Raw genomic sequence first — 19,592 nt, forward strand, 5'->3', positions numbered from 1 at the left:
AAAGAGCTTCGTGTAGAGGGAAAAAAAGAGCAGACCAAGTTAACAAAAAAAGTTTAATCTGAAACACAATTTTATACAATATAGAGGGGGGGTCCCTGCTTCACCTCTCTCAGCTAGGGGGTCCTTGGCCTGAAAAACATTGAAGACCCCTGCTATAGGGGGTTCCAAAATGAAACCTTACAGGACTAACTCTGAGAGTGTACAAATGGAACCAAATGGGTTCCATTTGTACACTCTTAGGAGTTATGACGTGATGAAGTCCACATACCAGCTCTGACTGTGTTATAGAACCTGGTTCGGGAACTGATTCTTGTTCCTCAATGTTGGATCCGGTTCCTCCGATTCCTCCGGGTTCCCGAATCCCAACCCTAGATGCTTATTCACATTACATTGTGCCAAGTATGTCTTTGAAGACAGGATAGAAACAATGCTGATTATACATACAGCTCTGTAATGTTTTTGCCCCCCCAAAAATGAGTTTGATTTCTTTGTTGTGTCCTTCCCAGTCTTTCCCATTGTTGGCGAGTCTCTCTCTGCAAAACCTAAATAATGTTACACATAATACTGGACAAAATGGGTGCAGTCTGGTGCTCTCAGTCCATCATATAGATGGCATGAGAGTTCTGACAATGTGGGGCCAACCTTGCGTACCAGCAGGATAAACGCCGACTTGGCGTTCTCTCTTTGAAGCCAATCATCATTAAACAGTGGATGTAGCCAAATAGCTCCACATGGTACCAGGACAAGGAGAAACGAAAATACATTTTTATTTACCAATATCTAAAAACGTTCGGGAGGTGGTGCTGCTTTGATGTCATCAGATCGTGCAATTCACTTTCACTGAATTCCTATAATCAAGTCCCAGTTACGTATCTGACATTAAAATCAGATAGCAGGAACGGAAGTCATACGTTTAACTGCATAGAAAACAAAAAAAACTAAAATGACAAAACAAAAAAAGAAGAGCTAATAAGTCCAATCCCACTTTAGTAACAAAAAGGAATCAACAGAGAACTTCTCTGATAACATCCTTCTATTACCAGTGTTATCCATTAACCAGGATACACCATTCAGCAGCCAGTCTCTTGTATATGTGTGTGCATGTGTCAGAATCAGAATGGGGGGAGAAGAAGAGGGGGGGGAGAAGAAGAGGGTGGGGGGCAGGTGGGAAGGAGATCAAAAACAAGAGAGCAACAGAAGGCCAGACAAGTTATCTACATGTTTACAAATTACCTGAGATAATAAAAAAAACTAAAAAAAACTAAACTAAGGTGCCTGAGCATAGCAGCAATGTATTGTATACTGTGCATGATAGACAATGGACGTTAAGGTGCTTAGAGGAAAAGGAGCACAATAAACACACACACACAATGTGTGTGTGTACTGTACGTGTGCATGTGCAGCTTTCTGAGCGCCATGCGGATGCGGGCATTAATTGCAGGCACGAGACAAGCACTGGCTGGCTTGGCTCTCAGGGCCGTGTTGTCCGTGTTTTTGGGCGGTGAAACCGCCCCTATAAGTGAGGTTTGGAAATTTGTACAATTATCCTGCGCTGTGATTGGCCAAAAAGTACCCCGCCTAACCCTGCACCGTGATTGGCCAATCACAGTCTATTCAGGACTGTGATTGGTCAGTGTCACATGACACATGTGCATAGCCCTATATAAGAAACCATAACTTTAAAAAAAACATAATTTGGTTTTTTTTAAGTTATGGTTTCGTCCATCATAAAGAGTGTTTCAATAAATGTATTTATTTTTTGTACATGATTGGTTGACTCCATTCAGTATTGTGATTAGCTAGCAAGACACCGCCCACTTCACACAGGGTGTGATTTTATTGTTTTATATTTAAGTTTTTTTAATGTTTTTTATGTTTATGTTTTTTTATTTAAGGTTTTATATTTAAAAATTAAGGGTACCCAAACGTTCAGCAGCTGTCACAAATTCCCATAGGGAAACTGCATTTCCGTCTTTGTGAGATGTGTTACTAGACACCTTTACAAATGTATTGATGAAGAAAGTTCTTGGTAAGGAATTTATTCCAAGATCTTTTTAATATCCCCTGACTAATGATGTAAAAACAAAATTGCCGACAGATACATCAGACTGAAGCTTAAAATCGCGGCAAAGCACATCAGGGCTGAAAGAAACAAAGTGCCTTCTGGTGGCGGTCACCTTGTAAGTAAAAGCCAGACAAAGAGGGCAAAGAAGGACCAGCCAGGCCAAGCAACATCTAGGCCTATAACAAGCAGGCCCCCATCAAAAACCTTGATGGTCGTTATGCAGGAATTTGGTCTGACCTTAGCTCCTACAAATGCCCCAGCACCTAGGATGGCTTCAGCTTCAGCAGGTATAGTATAGGTATTTTTTTTTGTTATTATGGTTATTTGAGTTTCATTGATTATACACTGTACAAGCTCCGTCCTGTGGTTCAGGAAATTTGAGTCTTTTTGGAAATGTGTCCGAAAATCATTGTCAAGTGGCAGTTACCACAACATTCTAATATTACAGCTACATCATCACCCCATCAACTGAAGCACTCCACCGTTTCAGATGCCGCAGTGCCCAGCTCTGTCAATGCTACACCAGCCTCTCCCTCGTTCCGCCAGCCTCTCCATTCTTCTGCCAGCGCCTTCATCACCACACCAGTCTGTCTCTCCATCACTCCACCAGCCTCTCCATTGCTCCTAGACAAATAGGTAAACCATGAAAGGTATGAAAACAATTATGTTGCCTTGTTTATTGTAGCTTTGCCAAGGCCTTTGACTAATTTCAAACAACATTATATCGCATCCTAATGTCATAGCCTCAACATCACCACACCAACTGCAGCAGCATGCATCGGGCTCCAGTGAATACCTTTATTTTCTTAGAGTATAAGATAAACACTAACGCCGATTACATAAAACAACACTATTGTTTCTCTTTATTAAGCTGCATCTGTCGTCCCTCTGCCTTGCCTGGCCAGTGTTGCAAAAAAAGTGAGCTTGAGTCTGAAAAGCGCTACTCGAAAACTATGAACTGCCCATAGAGTGGGACCCCACCCCCTGCCCAGCTCCGTTCCGTGAGTAGTCTCGCGCAGCCAGACTGTTGCCTCCCACAATTTACAAATGTTTCCGGCCTACAGTCTGGGACTCTTCTTCTTCTTCTTCTCTTATTTAATGGCGTTTCGCAACCAAATTAAAGGTGCATATCGCCACCTACTGTACAAAAATGTTTCAGTGTCTCTATGCAAACTATATAATGAAAATATATTATCCCACCCAAAAAGTCCCCATCATCCAATTAACCGTTCTATGACTCAGACACTATTTGTCTGAGTTGAGGGAAAACCCTCTTTCAGAGTGTTATCCAGGTCCTCTCCACTAATATCCACGACATCCAAAAACCTTGTGGCTGCATCCAGTATCATCTTTATTCTTTCTGTCTTGCTCTGTATTTCTGCTGCACAATTTATAACCATGGCTATGAAAGCCAGGAATCACCTTTTATCAATGCAAATACTTTGGACAGTATTGTTCACTTTTTCCTCTGTTTTATTTTGCACTGTCATGTTTTCCTTGCCCTCCAATCTCTTCACAGCTTCCGCATACGAGATTCTCTCGTCTTTCCTGATCCTTTTCACATTGTCTTCCATGCATTTTTTAGGACATTGTGCTGCTCCTGCATAATGATTTCCTGCACAGTTACTGCATTTGACCGGCCGGCACTTGCTGTTCTTCACACTGTCTTCTCCTACATTCTTTCTTTCCACATCTTCCACACTTGCGATCTCCTCTGCAGACTGCAGCAACATGGCCGTCCTGGCAGCAGTAGCACCTGAGTGGTGCTTCCTCATATTAGTCCATGAGCCAGAGCCCCAAAATTGAGCAATTATTATCGAAAGAGTGGGCAAAACCAAACCTATATTAAATTGTTCAGAGGGTCAATACGAGTAAATAAATGTATGATAACCTCACCACAGGAGCAGCTTTTTCATGGTTATCACACATTTTGTAATTTTCCCCATACGTACATGACAGGTCAAAAAATGACAAAATTTAAAAAAGAGTTATCATAATGAAACTTCCTGAGTTGATTACTTACATGAAGACAATGATTTATCGTATTACACGTTTTCTGAAATAGTATATTTAGATATGCAAATTGGGCATTAGGAATATGCCCGAATTTGCATAACTTTCCAGAATCAACATTGGACAAAGCCAGAATCAACATTCTTATTTAATTTTGTTAAGATGTTGGAGTCAAAGGTTTTTAACGAGGGAATATTCAATATCTGGCTCAATTTTGGGGCTCTGGCTCATGGACTAAATGCCTAATTTGCATATTTAAATATACAATTTCAGAAAACTTGTAATACGATAAATCATTGTCTTCATGTAAGTAATCAACTCAGGAAGTTTCATTATGATAACTCTTTTTTAAATTTTGTCATTTTTTGACCTGTCATGTACGTATGGGGAAAATTACAAAATGTGTGATAACCATGAAAAAGCTGCTCCTGTGGTGAGGTTATCATACATTTATTTACTCGTATTGACCCTCTGAACAATTTAATATAGGTTTGGTTTTGCCCACTCTTTCGATAATAATTGCTCAATTTTGGGGCTCTGGCTCATGGACTATATGGCCTGACTCTGTAGCTCACATAATCAATGAACACTCGTTCTGGTAGATCCTCTTCAAATGTTAAACACACTGACTTGCTAGATTCCTTCTTCCCTTCTCTGAACCCCGTCATTCTTCTGGCGTCGTATACTTTACCTACATTATCCATAATGTCCATGTCAATCGACAGTGGCACTCCACTGATCACTCCCTTCCTCCTGGGCTTTCCTTTAAGTGGGAACCAAATGATTTCGCTCCCGTCCTCATACTCTTCAATCTTCACCATCTCACTCCTCTGCCGCCTTGATCTACATTCTACTATTACAGTCCCACTCCTTGTTATTCTTATTGCTCTTATTCCCCCACTTGTCCTGAAATGAATCTTCCTACCGCATGTGCATCGCTGAATATCCCATTCTTTTTGGTCACTGCTCTCATTCCAGCCATATATCCTTCCCTTTCTGAGGTAGCCGGGGAATCATATTTCCTTTTTCTTTTGTTTTCATAGCCTCTCTTATCCTCCTCTTTTTGAACTTCGCGGCCTGACACCTCCGACTCCGACTCCATCGCTTCTGACCCAGTCTGGGACTCGGAAGCTCTGATCATGCTTAAGGGGAAAGCGGAAGAGCTGTGTTCCGTGAGCAACGATAACGGAGCAACGGAGATAAGACTTCCGGTGGACGATCTCTTCAGAATAAGAGTACCCTAGCTCCGTTCCGTGAGCAACGATAGGACATCCGGTTTTTGAGCTAGCAACAATAAGGTTTCCGGTTACCTTCAAAGTAAGATCATCCCCCGCCCCACCTTCTTAAGGGATCAAACCATTGAGCAGGCTGGGGGAGCACAAACCAAAACGTTAACAAAAGCGATGTGTCAAATGTGTCAAAAAAAAGTGTCAAAACAAAGTGGAGTCTGCTTCTAATAAATACATATTTTATGTGGCATTATTTATTTAAACATGGTGTATTCATTTTTTCCTTAAGTTGGAGGAGCCATACGCGCTCAATTCTCCCCTTTCCTCCGAAGTGGAAAGTCTGTTGACTCTACCTGGATAAGGTTTACCATACCAGCAGTATACCTTTCACTCTCGACTGGTATATAGAACATGGCGGAGCTCCGGTTTATCGTCGTCACCATTCAGCTGTACAGACTACATCCATTGGGTATGAAAGAATCATTTTGAATCACGATGTACATTTATTTATTATTGAATTAATAATTTGAATAATATACGAATAACTTGAATCTATTCATTTTTAACTTTGTTTTATTTTTTTAATAATATGTTATTTAGTTTTCATTGTAGTAATTAAACTTATTTAATTTTAACTTTTTAAGTTAAGTTTATGCAATTGCCTTCTGTAGCACTTTGAGATTTCTTGCAAATGTAAAGTGCGTTATAAATAAAATCCATTATTATTATTATTATTATTATTATTATTATAATTAGGACAGGCCTATTATTAATAGGCATCGATCATTTAACATATTTATTATAACGGTAAACGTTTTAGCAAACGTTGCATTGTACCATTATGACTCCTAGGACTATTGTTACATTATATTATTACACAATTGGCTGCTCACATTATTTTCATGATAGAACCTACCAGGTTCTGGCCTGCCATATGTACACGTGGCAGAATGTCTCATCATCAGCTAGCTTAGCATCTTTAGCCAGTGGTGGAAAGTAACTAAGTACATGTACTCAAGTACTGTACTTAAGTACAATTTGAGGTATTTTTACATTTTGATGCCAATACTTTTGTACCTTTACTTAAGTGAATTTTGAATTCCGGACTTTTACTTGTAACCGAGTATTTCTACAGTGCAGTATTGATACTTTTACTTAAGTATAAAATGTGAGTACTTTTTCCACCACTGTCTTTAGCTAGTATAGCTAAAGATACTAAGCTAGCTTCTGGGTGTGGGTTGGTTGCTTTGTTCAGTGTTTCCCAACCGCGGCAGGTGGACCATTATTGTGCAGCGACGTAATGCTAGGTGTACCGTGAGGCCGTGCGAAGGTGTGAACCCAACACCCGGGGAGCAATAGCGCTATCGTCCGTCAATAGATACGGGCATACGTCCATCTCACGGACACTCAGCCACGCCCGAGTCCATTCAGTGAAGCTAGTCAGCGACCATCACCCATAGAAATGCAAATGGCTGTACTTTATAAAAATGGCACAGGGAGTATGCTTTGTCAGTGCACTCAGTCAGTACTACAACGAATGAAACTTGTTAAAATATTCAGCGCCAGTCCACTGTACCAGGAAAAAGAGGGGCTGTCAAATGCCCATATTATAATCTGCCATGAACGCATGTCAACATTCAAACACATGTACTAAGTTTAAATCAACATAAGTGTTAGTTTTCTTATAAAGCGCTTCTAAATCGCTCCAGTGTGTTTGTGTCAACATAGCCCTGAAACATGACTGTCATACCATGACAGTCATGGAGGCCAGAGTTCCTGGTTTTCGATTTTTTGACATTGCCAACTCTCACATGTACATAAATGTTCAGGTTTCAAATATAAAGTCCTTACCCAAGTGCCACGGATGTTACAAGGTGATCCGTACTGCGATAAGTACCCGTATCTCCCGTATTGTTAAATGAAAAGCATTTGAATCCCATCGCCGGCCATTTTATTTTCTATTTTTTGTGATGTATCAGAGTGCAATACACCTCCCAACCATTAGTGTCGCATAGTTGAAAGCAACGGAGAAAAGTTGGAGAAAATGGCCGGCGATCGGATTAAAATGCTTTTTATTCAACAATACGGGAGATACGGGTACTTATCGGGGGTCGGATCAACTTGTAACATCCGTGGCTCGTGGGTAAACACTAGGGGTGTGCCGATACACTAATTTCACGAAACGATACGATACGATATTGGGCTCACAACTTCGATACGATTTCGATACGAAACGCACTTTTTTATTATGAAAATATATGGGGGAGAAAAAAAGCAAATGTAAACAAATAATTCTGTTTTTGCATTATTCAGACTATTGTAGCTTTTCAGCTACAATAGCCGTTTTGAATCCAAATAGGCCCAGGGCAATAGTGTGACACCTGACCCGAAAAAATAAAACATGTTGTCACCCTTTTCACCTCGGGGCTGTTTGCATGCCTGATTATTATTATTGTAAAAAAATATATATATATTTTTTTTTTCTCAAAACGATACATATCGTCACGAAAACGTATCGCGATATATCGCGGGACGATATATCGGCACACCCCTAAAGCACTTTATATTTGAAATCTGAACGTTTATGTACATGTGAGAGCAGTGGCGTTCCCAGAAATTACATTTAGGGCAGGCGAGATTTTTTTTCTCTGGGTGACTGTTTTGGGGCGAGAGTTTTGGTGTTCGTCTGTAGTGGGCAACTGCGCTAGCCTGGTAAACACCCCCTCCCTCCGGAAATCTCATGCATTGCATTGCATTTGGTTTCAGGAAGGAGGGTCTGGGATTTCTCACAGAGTAAAGCTGCCCGAACCGCTGCGCATACGAACCAATCAGCGGCTGCTAGGGGCGGGATCATCCAATCACCTGCCTAGTAGCTTGAAAAAATGAAACTCCGTCTGTCATCGATTCTGCGCCCGGAGTCTCAGATGCAAGTACGCTGTGAAACAAAATGTGTGTCGCAAGCTTCTTCCATTTGACGGAGTGAGGTTACAACTGCGCATGCGTTTGCAATAATGCTATCAGGATCAGATTATTAGATATTAATATCAGAAGTATATTGGGTTTAGTACCAAAGAAGTTTTACTCTGGGAAGGTGAAATCAGACTCCTCCATTCATTGCACTGACCCAAGTTTATATATTTTGTAGGCCAAAGACTTTGTAATGGTCAAGGTTTCTTTATACCTGCCCTATTCCCCTGTTTCCTAGGCTGTGTTTTCCACTTCCTGTCGATTTGATCCAATGAAATCCAATGACACTGGTCAGATGACCAATGATATCCAATGAAATCGACAGGAAGTGGAAAACACAGCCTAGGAAACAGGTGAATATGTCCTCCTACGTGGCATAATAGAGGCGGCACCGGAAATCCCCACCCATCCACTTGCATTGAGTTGCTCACCCAACATGGATATAGAAACCTAGATACCTCATTGGCCTCTGCAGTGCATTGGAGCGACCTGTATCGCAATACCTTGTATTGCTTACGCCCTCCCTCGGGAAGTTTTCGCGTGCGTCACAGAAGGGGCGGACTCTGATTGGCCTACCGAACGTCCCCTTCTGTGACGCACGCAGAAACTTCCCGAGGGAGGGCGGAAGCTGGTGGGCGCCCGAGATACAGACGCCTCAGAGCCGGAGGAGGCGTCTACCTTTATATGTCTATGTCACCCAACGCATACTCCTAAATCACCCCTTCTTGCAGGATGCAGGTTGGGAAATGTGACGGGCGGGGCTTATTTGGGGCTTCTGTGATGTTTTGCATCATGGAGGTGACGCGTTTTGCGTCACCTCCATGCGCAACCCTGTGCGCAAGCATTAATTTAAATGTGGTCAATTAAATGAAGTCACCTAATTTGCAGGAAATTATATCCACATAATTCTACATTCATTCAAACTCTGAACTCTGACTGGGGAGGGAGTCGGGGAGATAGGTGGGTTATTGCTCTAATGATGAGTCCAATAAAGCATTATAACAATGTCCTGATGTGAAAGAAATTATTACAAAAGAAGGAAAATGGTTATTTTCATGGACAATCAAAATATATGTTGGAACTATTGTTTTTTTTAGTGGTGTCATTAAACGTAATGCACACTGACTATCTAGAAAATAAAAACATGGCACTTCATGTCAAAAAGGTTGCCGACCCCTCTACATTATGACGTAACATCTTGAGGTTGCAATGAACATTAATAACATGTTGACGTATACCCCTTCCTACTTAAATCAGTAGAATAGCATAGTTGAATGCTATGAGGTTTGACCTCAAAACAAACTTCATAGCATTCAACTTAGGGGATGAATACAGAATAGTCTTCTAAGTACAGGAGAGAACGAGAGACATTCAGATTCCCAGTCAGACAGTCTCTGTACATTCAACTATTCATTGTGTGGACGGTTACACCAATAAATACCATCATTAATGGTTCTCCTCTCTCTTCTATTCTTAAATCCAGGACTGTGCAGAGACCATGCAGACCCGTAACATCGAGCAAGCCATCATACAGTTCTGCCGAAGGTGAGAGACTGAGATGATGTATACATATTTTTTTGCCTTCTTAAATGGCTCCACCTGTACTGAAAACACATCGTGAACTTTGACCCCCTTGCAGGATGCAGGCCAGTATAGATGCATTACGCACTGATGTCTTGTCCAACCAAGTAAGAGATTTTAGTTTTTTACAGAACGGCTGCACAGATGGCCAACAATGCCATTTGTTCAATATTGTAATCTTTGTCTGCATTGCATTAATAACAGATTATTTTACTGCAATATACCTTACACCAGTTTTCGTTGTATTAAGGGAGGTTCCACCGCGCCTCAAGCCAATATCAGCCTGGTTCAGCACATCTCAGGAGAAATAGAGCAGCACATAGAGCAGGTAAGAAGAAAGTTGGAGCCTTTTCTTCAACCCATTGAAACCTTTGGCTATTCAAAAATAGCAGATCTACAAGCTCATAGCGCGTCACTTCATGCCATGCTATGTAGATCTGCTATTTTTGAAAAAAATATGAAAGTTGTTGCAAGTCTTTGAATATATACATTTATTTTAAAGCAATTTTTTTTTACTAAAATCTTTGCTTCTGGGGGGTCCCTGGAACAAAATATTTTGAGATGGGGATCCGCGGCCAAATGCATATAATTTTGGGTGGTTATTGAAGTTACCACTGTGCCACTGATATAGAAAGGTGTATACTGTATAGACATTTTTCAGAAAACTGTTAGGATTTAGAAGCCCTTAGTAGAATGGGCCTCAGGTCTTAATGGGTTACTGGATTCAAGGTGCATACTTCGTTGATGGTTGTGCTCTTTGTGTCATTTCAGGACTCATACACCCGTTGGAGTACAGACAGCATGCAGAACATGGAGACTGGCATGGCAGAGATCAGATCTATGCTCCAGGACATGGCCGCTATGGCCATGGTGCATGGAGAGATCATCCAAAGGTGAGCGAGAGTGAGATGAATAAAAGTTGTTTGTTTTCTTATGTGATTTTCCAAATGGCTCCATACATTAAATACCCCCCCCCCCCTGCAGGACTGAGGTTAGCGTGGAGGACACCCAGCAGAGAGTGCGCAGTCTGCGCACCCCGATACAGTCGGCACACTCAACCAACCTGGGGATCGTCATCGTGTTCGTGCTCATCGTGTTCGTCATTTACCAGTGATGTACGTTTCATTTATTTTTTTACCTTGTTACTTTTTGTGTTGAGATGTAGGCCTAAGCCCTCTAATGAAGTGACTTAGTGATTGATTGTTTGATTGATTGTTTATTTATTTCGAACACTGTTAAAAGACAAAAGAAATACATAAAATAAACATAATACACTTAAAAATAAGAAATATAAAAATAGGAAAACAAATACAACTCTGGGGTGTTCGAAAAGGGCATAGGAAGAAGTTGAAAACTTATCTAGTCCTATCCCTTATTACTTTTCCAAATAATATTATATTATATAATATTTAGAAATACAATTTCTAAAATCTATGTAAAATACTATGAAAACAGAAACAAAAACAGAACAAACAACAACAAAAAAACAGCTTCTGGTGTTCATCTTCAGAGCTTACTACAATATCCTTTCAATATGTTGCATTTATACATTTTTTTAAACTTGAGTATTGTACTGCAATTTCTTCAAGATCTTCACCACTGGTTCCATAATTCAACCCCTCTAACTGTAATACAGTGAAGTTTTGAATTTGTTCTAACCTTTTTCCTTTTAAATATATACTTTCCTCTTAATTCATATTTACTATCCCTCCATTCAAACAATTTCTGGATACTGTTAGGCAATTGACTATTTTTTATTTTGTACATGAGTTGGATGGTTTTTAATCTCGTGATTATTTGTATTTCTGTCTGCTGAACGGTTTGGCTCCCCAGTACCTGTGTCCTCTGTCCTAGTTCATCAATGCACATGTGACCCTTTAAATACACACCCAGTGCTGTCAAATCTAGAGCCCGCCACCCAGTGTCCAATAATAATACTGCCAACATAACAAATAATATGCCACCATCATAATGGCTGCAACAGGGAGTTTAAATGAATATTATGACATGTTTATTTATGTTTGTTTATTAAAGGGTCCCCATTAGAGACACATGAATGAACCTCTAGTCTTCCCGGGGTCCTGAACAAAGCAAATACAAATCAAATGTAAACTAAAAAATACAAATAAAAGTAAATAAATAAAAAATGAAAAACAATATAAAACATGAATACAAAAAGACAAATTAACATTATAAAATCAAATCCAACACTCAAGTCCAGTTATTGGTGCTAATAATGTTCGGCAGTAGCATTAGAAGACTCACCGATAATTTGTGTTCAACCATTAGCCATGCCAGATGTTCATTCATACAGCTGATACTTGTCCTGTATGAACATCCTAATGCCAGACGAGCCGCTTTGTTCTGAGCAACCTGTAACTTTTTCAAATCAGATTTTGTAGCTGACGACCAGATTACAGGACAGTACTTTTACTTACTCAAAGTATATTTGGATGCTAAAACGTTTGTATATTTTAAGCTCCAAAACTACTACCCCCACACACACACACCCCATACTCCACCGCCACCCCACCTCCCACATCACATGACATACCCCTCCCTCTGTCATACTTTGACTATTAGAAAAAAGCCGATCTACAATGTGATGTGTTGTGAGCTTGTAGATCTGCTATTTTGGAAAAAGCTTGACAGTCTTTAGAAAGTGTGTACAGGGGGCGGCAGTGGCTCAGGGGTAGAGTGGCCGGTAGGGCGGCCGGATGGCAACTGCAAGGTTCCTAGTTCGATCCCGGGCTCCCCCAGAGTTGGTGTCGAAGGGTCCTTGTACAAAACGCTGAACCCCTAATTGCTCCCGATAAGCAAGTGCCTTGCATGGTTTCCTCCACCATCGGTGTATGAATGTGTGTAAATGGGTGAAATTTTGATGGCAATAATTTTGTACATTTCAAGCTCCAATTTAACACTAATGGTGTGTATTGGTCAACATAACCCCCCGCCACCCCATAGGCATTGGAGCCTATATGGTACTGTATGTGCCGTAACCACTAGGCCATTGGCGCCCTTTATCTAATGTTTTATGACTTCCCATTACAGATCCAGAGCAAGGCTAACCCTGTGACGACAGCTAGAAGACACCATGACCTGAGGACAAGTCATTTCTGCATCCAAATGTTCCTATGCCCAAAACACCTCATTTTAGCCTAATAGTGGACATTCACTTCCAACATCATATACAACAGGGGTGCCCACACTTTTTTTTACATGAGAACTACTTTTAAAATGACCAGGGCCCTATTCCTCGAAAGGTGAATTAAATAAGCCTGGCCTTAAGTCAAATCCAGGCTTGACAAAGTCGGGTCCGTATAGCCTGGTTTATTCGGTTCCATGAACGCCAAGCCAGGCTGAAAAGGAGCGACTTTGTCGAGCTAGACCTTGTCATGCCAGGCTGTGTCGAGCCAGGATAATGAAGCCAGGCTTCACGTATTCCTATAAAAGACCATGAAAGTCGATAGCAGAATCCTTGAACTTGACCAATCATGGAGCCCAAAACCAGAGTGGCGTTCTTCTCTGTGGCTGAATAGCAACACTGCAGCAGCTCATGAAATCATACAAGGAAGTAAAATGTATTTAAGCAAGAAAGGAAACGCGACCACAATAAATAGATCCAGGGAGAAAGCGTGGCAAGCACACACTGTGTGTGTGTGTGTGTGTGTGTGTGTGTGTGTGTGTGTGTGTGTGTGTGTGTGTGTGTGTGTGTGTGTGTGTGTGTGTGTGTGTGTGTGTGTGTGTGTGTGTGTGTGTGTGTGTGTGTGTGTGTGTGTGTAAAACGGGACGGCCGGGGACGGGGGTGGACGGGACGCACGGAGGGGGGGGGAGGGGGCGGTTGACGCGCAATAACCCCACATTTGCAAGACCACTTTGGTAGAGGTTTGGGTTGTGTAGTTACCTTGCCATCATGATGTAACTCCAAAGGTGGACAAGAAATAAAAAAATATTTCTCCATTGACTAGAAATTGATAATTTAAAATATGCTCCGCATTGACTTACATTCAGTGAAGAGGCTCTTTTAAACCCGTAACTAATAATTTATAATATCAGACATTTTTTATAATATTAAAACAAATCTGTAATATATTATCAAACATCTAACAACAATATGAACTATAGTGTTAACAGAGTGACAATGACATATCACATGAGTCATTGTGAAACAATTATGATTCATGGTCACACACTATTTCAGTAATATAATTAATTTGATTATATCTTATTGTATTTATTTCATTTTATTTGAATGCAGGGTCAAATGTCATTCAAATGAGTCCATATACAAACACATGTTTTGAATGAACTGTGGAAAAACTTGAAGAACAAGGCCCTGGATTAAGTAAGCTTGGCTGTTAGCCTGCTCCTGACCAGGCTAACTTCACAGCTAAATTGCCATGGTAACTAAGGTAGGCTTGCTTCAATTGTCTTTCGTGGAATCGGGTCATGGCTAAACTTAGCCAGGGTGAACTGGCTAAACTAATCTTCAAGATAATTCAGCTTTCATGGAACCGATTCAGCCCTAATCCTGGCTAAATTAAGCCAGGATAGGGGTTAAAGCCAGGCTTTTGCTCTAATTCACCTTTCGAGGAATAGGGCCCAGCTCAACAAGATCTACCAACCAGAAATACTACTATCCCATTGCTGAAAACACTTTGTAAATGTACCTGAGGGGGTTTTGGAATAGCGGCGATGGCGTTACATACTGTATATATAACACAAACGCACTTGAAATGGTAAATAAGAGGGGGGGGGAATTAATACTAATATAACTTAAAAGAGTAGTTCACCCAAAAATGAACTTATTTTCTATCAATTACACACCCAATGAAGCCTTGAATTCAAGGATTTTTTTTGGTTTTTGTCGCATTCCTAAGCCAATAATTTGATGCCCGGGTGTATTTCCGGTAGGAGACACAAAGAGTCTATTTTGTGTCTCCTACCGGATACATTAGCATCTTTCCGCCGGTAATCAAATTATTGGCTTAGGAATGCGCCAAAAACAAAAAATCTCCATGAATTCAATGCTTCATGGGGTGTGTAATTGATAGAAAGTAAGTCATTTTTTGGGTGAACTGCTCCTTTAATCTTAACCTCAATCTTAACCACCGTAAAGAACCTGGGGGTTATTATTGATTCTGAATTGAATTTTAATACACACTGTAGGAGCCAAAAGAAGGATTATATTTGTACTTGTGCACTGGATGGGATTATTGGTATGTGATTGCTGGAGGCACCTCATTGGCACCTTGTCGGTGGGTGACGGGTGTGCCTTTGTGGGTGGCCTCCGGTGACTATAAATGTGGCTCTCACCTGCTCACCTTTATTGGTTTGTTTGCCCTTGGAGGTAGGGTGAGCTGGGAGAGCTATATTTTTGTTGACCGCATTTTGTATTATTGTTAATTGCTCACTGTTTAACTTATCTTTTGCACAGATTTATTACATATTTATTTATTGTAAATTGTAAATTGTAATAATTGGTGACACTGCTCAGTAAACATTTTAAACTTGAGCATTTGTGATATTCTACTTGGCTCTATCTCAAATGAACGCATGAACGCACTGACACCACTATATTTGTATTTCATTTCCATGATACATATATTATCCTGTGTATACTTCACTTTTTAATTACTTATTTGTATCCATGTTTTTACTTTATTGTATTTTTCTTTCAACCGTCAATGTAACTATCTATTTGTATGTATAGTTTTTTTTGTTAATGGTACAGTAAGATACCAGGGTTGCATGAAGCGGGAACTTTGGGGGGTGGGAGGGGTAATATACACTCTTTTGTATGCTTTAGTCTTATTGACCGTGTATGCAATTTGAAAAATACCAATAAAGAAACTTTGAGCAAAAAAAAAAAACAGACAAACTCTGAGATAGTCCATGGCTATGGCTGAGCAAACTGAGTCTAGTTAAAAGCCTGTAAATCATATTTTGAAAATGTTTATTTTTGTTCACTACAGAAAGAGTTTTTTCTTTTCTTTTAACAATCAAGTGAAAATGGGGGGAAGGCGACAACATGATGGGGACCATAGAAAAATAGCAAGCAGTGTGAATTGGGGGCGGGGGGGGGCATCATCAATACAGCATCGTTATTATTAGTACAATCTATTGGATCCTTCACAAACGCAGTTCTTAACACTTCACTGCCTGTGTGTCGGGCAACATTATGAAAATAAGCTTTTAAACTGAAAGCTGCAACTTCCCACTCATTAGGAATTCACCAAAACATTCATCAAAGGCATCTTCTCCACATCATTAGTTTCTAACGCAGTGGTTCTCAACCTTTTTAGGCCGTGACCCCCCAAAAATAACCATAACTGGAGACCCCCAAAATAATTATATTTGAACTGGGGACGCCCCAACCCGATAAGCACTTAGAATTGTAGGAATTACATTTAGTTTGACTCGGTTCCACAGATACATTGCATTGCGAGGCGTTGTGAGCTTGTAGATCTGCTATTTTCACAATTGTTGCCTCTTTTTTTATAATATAGTTTGTCGATTACTTATTTTTTTAGGTATTAAGTCTTAAAAGTCCTTAAATTGTCACTTCACTGTCACCTGGGGACCCCTATAAAATCATGTGGGGACCCACCTGGGGGTCCCGACCCAGATGTTGAGAACCACTGTTCTAATGAACCCAAAACTAACCCCAGCTCAGCAAAGTGCTTCATCCAGTCTATCATCCAGTATACTATTAGGCTTGTAGATCCATCCATACGGAGACAGCAAAAAAAAAGCCAACTCTTTGGTACACTATTATACAGCACACAAAGTGCGGTATGGATCCATATACTGTAATGGTTTGCAGTTTTATTTACATAGAAAAATTATACATCATCCGAGCCATATTGCCAGGCGAAATGTAGTGATTGTTTTTCTGAACAAGCCCAGTTGCTTTACTGAAGTATTCCAGGCATTACATCATCTCTCCTTTTTCATTCAACAGCATTATTAGTCGTCACCCCGAGGGACTGCATGCATGGAGAAGAGACAACTATATTATTAGGGTTGGGATCTTTTAACAGTCCCGATTCCTTAACGCTTCCTTTTTAACGATTCCTATAGGGCAGGGGTCTTCAACAGGGGGTCCTGGACCCTAAGGCGTCCTCTGAGTTACTACAGGGGGGCCACCAAATCTTTGTGATAGGATTTTTTTTTTTTTTACATTAACCACTTGAACCCTCGCATTCTTTTTTCTGAGGAGAACTTTAGCCAAAAATAGACGCTCTACAAGCTCACAACAACTTGCGTTGCGAGGCGTTGTGAGCTTGTAGATCGGCTATTTTTGGCAAAGAGCTTCGTGTAGAGGGAAAAAAAGAGCAGACCAAGTTAACAAGAAAAGTTTAATCTGAAACACAATTTTATACAATATAGAGGGGGGGTCCCTGCTTCACCTCTCTCAGCTAGGGGGTCCTTGGCCTGAAAAACATTGAAGACCCCTGCTATAAGGGGGTTCCAAAATGAAACCTTACAGGACTAACTCTGAGAGTGTACAAATGGAACCAAATGGGTTCCATTTGTACACTCTCAGGAGTTATGACGTGATGAAGTCCACATACCAGCTCTGACTGTGTTATAGAACCTGGTTCGGGAACTGATTCTTGTTCCTCAATGTTGGATCCGGTTTCCTCCGATTCCTCCGGGTTCTGCATCCCAACCCTTAGATGCTATTATTCACATTACATTGTGCCAAGTATGTCTTTGAAGACAGGATAGAAACAATGCTGATTATACATTAAAAAAGAAAAAAGCTCTGTAATGTTTCGGCCCCCCCCAAAAAAATGAGTTTGATTTCTTTGTTGTGTCCTTCCCAGTCTTTCCCATTGTTGGCGAGTCTCTCTCTGCAAAACCTAAAATAACGTTACACATAATACTGGACAAAAATGGGTGCAGTCTGGTGCGTAGAAAGTAAGTATACTATCATATAGATGGCATGAGAGTTCTGACAACGGGGCCAACCTTGCGTACCAGCAGGATAAACGCCGACTTGGCGTTCTCTCTTTGAAGCCAATCATCATTAAACAGTGGATGTAGCCAAATAAGCTCCACATGGTACCATCATGACAAGGAGAAACGAAAAATACATTTTTATTTACCAATATCTAAAAACGTTCGGTTAGTGGTGCTGCTTTGATGTCATCAATCAATCGCGCAATTCACTTTGACTGAATTCCTATAATCAAGTCCCAGTTACGCTATCTGACATTAAAATCAGATAGCAGGAACGGGAAGTCATACTTTAACCTGCATAGAAAAGAAAAGAGAGCTATAACAAAAATGACAAAACAAAAAAAAGAAGAGCTAATAAAGTCCAATCCCGCTTTAGTAACAAAAAGGAATCAACGGAGAACTTCCCTGATAACATCCTTCTATTACCAGTGTTATCCATTAACCAGGATACACCATTCAGCAGCCAGTGTCTTGTATGTGTGTTTGTGTGTGTACGTGTGCATGTGCAGCTTTCTGAGCGCCATGCGGATGCGGGCATTAATTGCAGGCACGAGACAAGCGCTGGCTGGCTTGGCTCTCAGGGCCATGTTGTCCGTGTTTTTGTTTGTTTATATTTATTTTAAGGGTTTTCACACATCCAGGACCATGGGGCAGCGGCGATGTCATCTTTTCACAAACCGAGGGGTTAAGGGCTGGCTGGTACAGCTGGCTTTCTTTCTTCTTTCTTTTTTTTAGGAGCCGAGCCAGGGGTGTGAGAGGCACTGGGTCGCCGTGGCCCTCCTCTCAGACACCAGGTCCAGCATGGGCAGCAGGAAGGTGCTGAAGCACTGAGCCTCCTCCTTGGCCCACTCGTACTTCTCCGTCAGGACGTCCGTCAGACCCCAGGGCTTCAGCTTGGTGATGTGTCGCAGCTCACCTGGACGGACGCAGAGAGACACGCGCACGGATTAAAGCTGAATGAAATCTCACGACTGAAAATGTTTGTATGACCAAGTCCTAATGTGTGATTTGTGAAACAGTGTGAAAGGAGCCTCTAACACGGCCCCCTCACGTATTAGAAAGACAAAATCAGTCACCTGAACCAAGGACGGGTGTTTTCAATGGATCTATCATGGTTTGAAAGTGAAATATCCCTTTAATTGGTAGCCTAATTTTTTTTACACAATTGACTCGGGACTTTGCAGTAATTGCTTGTAAATATTGGTACTTGCGGGTTGCGTTTTTTGGGGCTTGTTTCTAAAGTGTAGTTGCTTATTTGGGCTCGTTTGTTGCAGATTGTGAGGATGAACGAACGTGAAGGAATGCAAACATCCAACTAATCCAGATAATTGTTGGTTCTCGAGTTAAAACTGTAGTTTATTCTCTTACCCAGTGATGCCAGAATATACCACTGGGGGGCAGTAGTAAACCTCAATGCTACATAGCAGTGGTTCTCAAACTGTTTTCATGTCAAGGATCCTCAAATTGATATGTATTTGACCACGGACCCCCATCTGAAAAGGGTTTGCCAGGGACCCCCAGAAGAGAAGATTTAGGTAAAAAAAACTACCAAAATGATTCAATTCATTTCAAATATTCTAAAAAATATCAGCTGTACAGGTTCTCATCTGCTGTACATCAGATGCACATCTGCCATTTTTTAATGGCCAACATATAAAAGGATAAAGTGGTTAAAATGATTGTGATGCTACGTTAACTACTTTTGCTGGGGATCCCCTGGAACCCCACCCCAAGAACCCCTGGGGGTCCCCGGAGCGGACCCCACTTTG

General features: G+C 40.9%; 2 protein-coding genes across 5 annotated transcripts in view; one reads left to right on the forward strand and one right to left on the reverse strand.

Moving 5' to 3' along the window:
- Positions 1-5,712: 5,712 nt before the first annotated feature.
- On the forward strand, positions 5,713-13,637 carry LOC308082460 (uncharacterized protein). Its single transcript, XM_080424213.1, has 7 exons — positions 5,713-5,776; positions 9,758-9,819; positions 9,914-9,962; positions 10,106-10,183; positions 10,627-10,748; positions 10,840-10,970; positions 12,907-13,637. Exons 2-6 carry the CDS (start codon positions 9,773-9,775, stop codon positions 10,967-10,969), a joined length of 426 nt encoding a protein of 141 aa, XP_080280339.1. The 5' UTR covers positions 5,713-5,776; positions 9,758-9,772; the 3' UTR covers position 10,970; positions 12,907-13,637.
- Positions 13,638-15,794: 2,157 nt separating this feature from the next.
- srpk1b (SRSF protein kinase 1b) overlaps positions 15,795-19,592 on the reverse strand; it is a 57,315-nt gene continuing 53,517 nt past the window's right edge. For all 4 annotated transcript variants that reach the window (XM_080424351.1, XM_080424350.1, XM_080424349.1 and 1 more), the window contains exon 17: positions 15,795-18,739. In XM_080424351.1, coding sequence (XP_080280477.1) covers positions 18,555-18,739 — 185 coding nt within the window. In that variant the 3' untranslated portion in view covers positions 15,795-18,554. The remainder of the gene's footprint in view (positions 18,740-19,592) is intronic.

The sequence above is a fragment of the Gymnoscopelus braueri genome (genome assembly GCF_963280865.1).
Source record: "Gymnoscopelus braueri genome assembly, chromosome: 3".
In the NCBI taxonomy this organism is placed as follows: Eukaryota; Metazoa; Chordata; class Actinopteri; order Myctophiformes; family Myctophidae; genus Gymnoscopelus; species Gymnoscopelus braueri.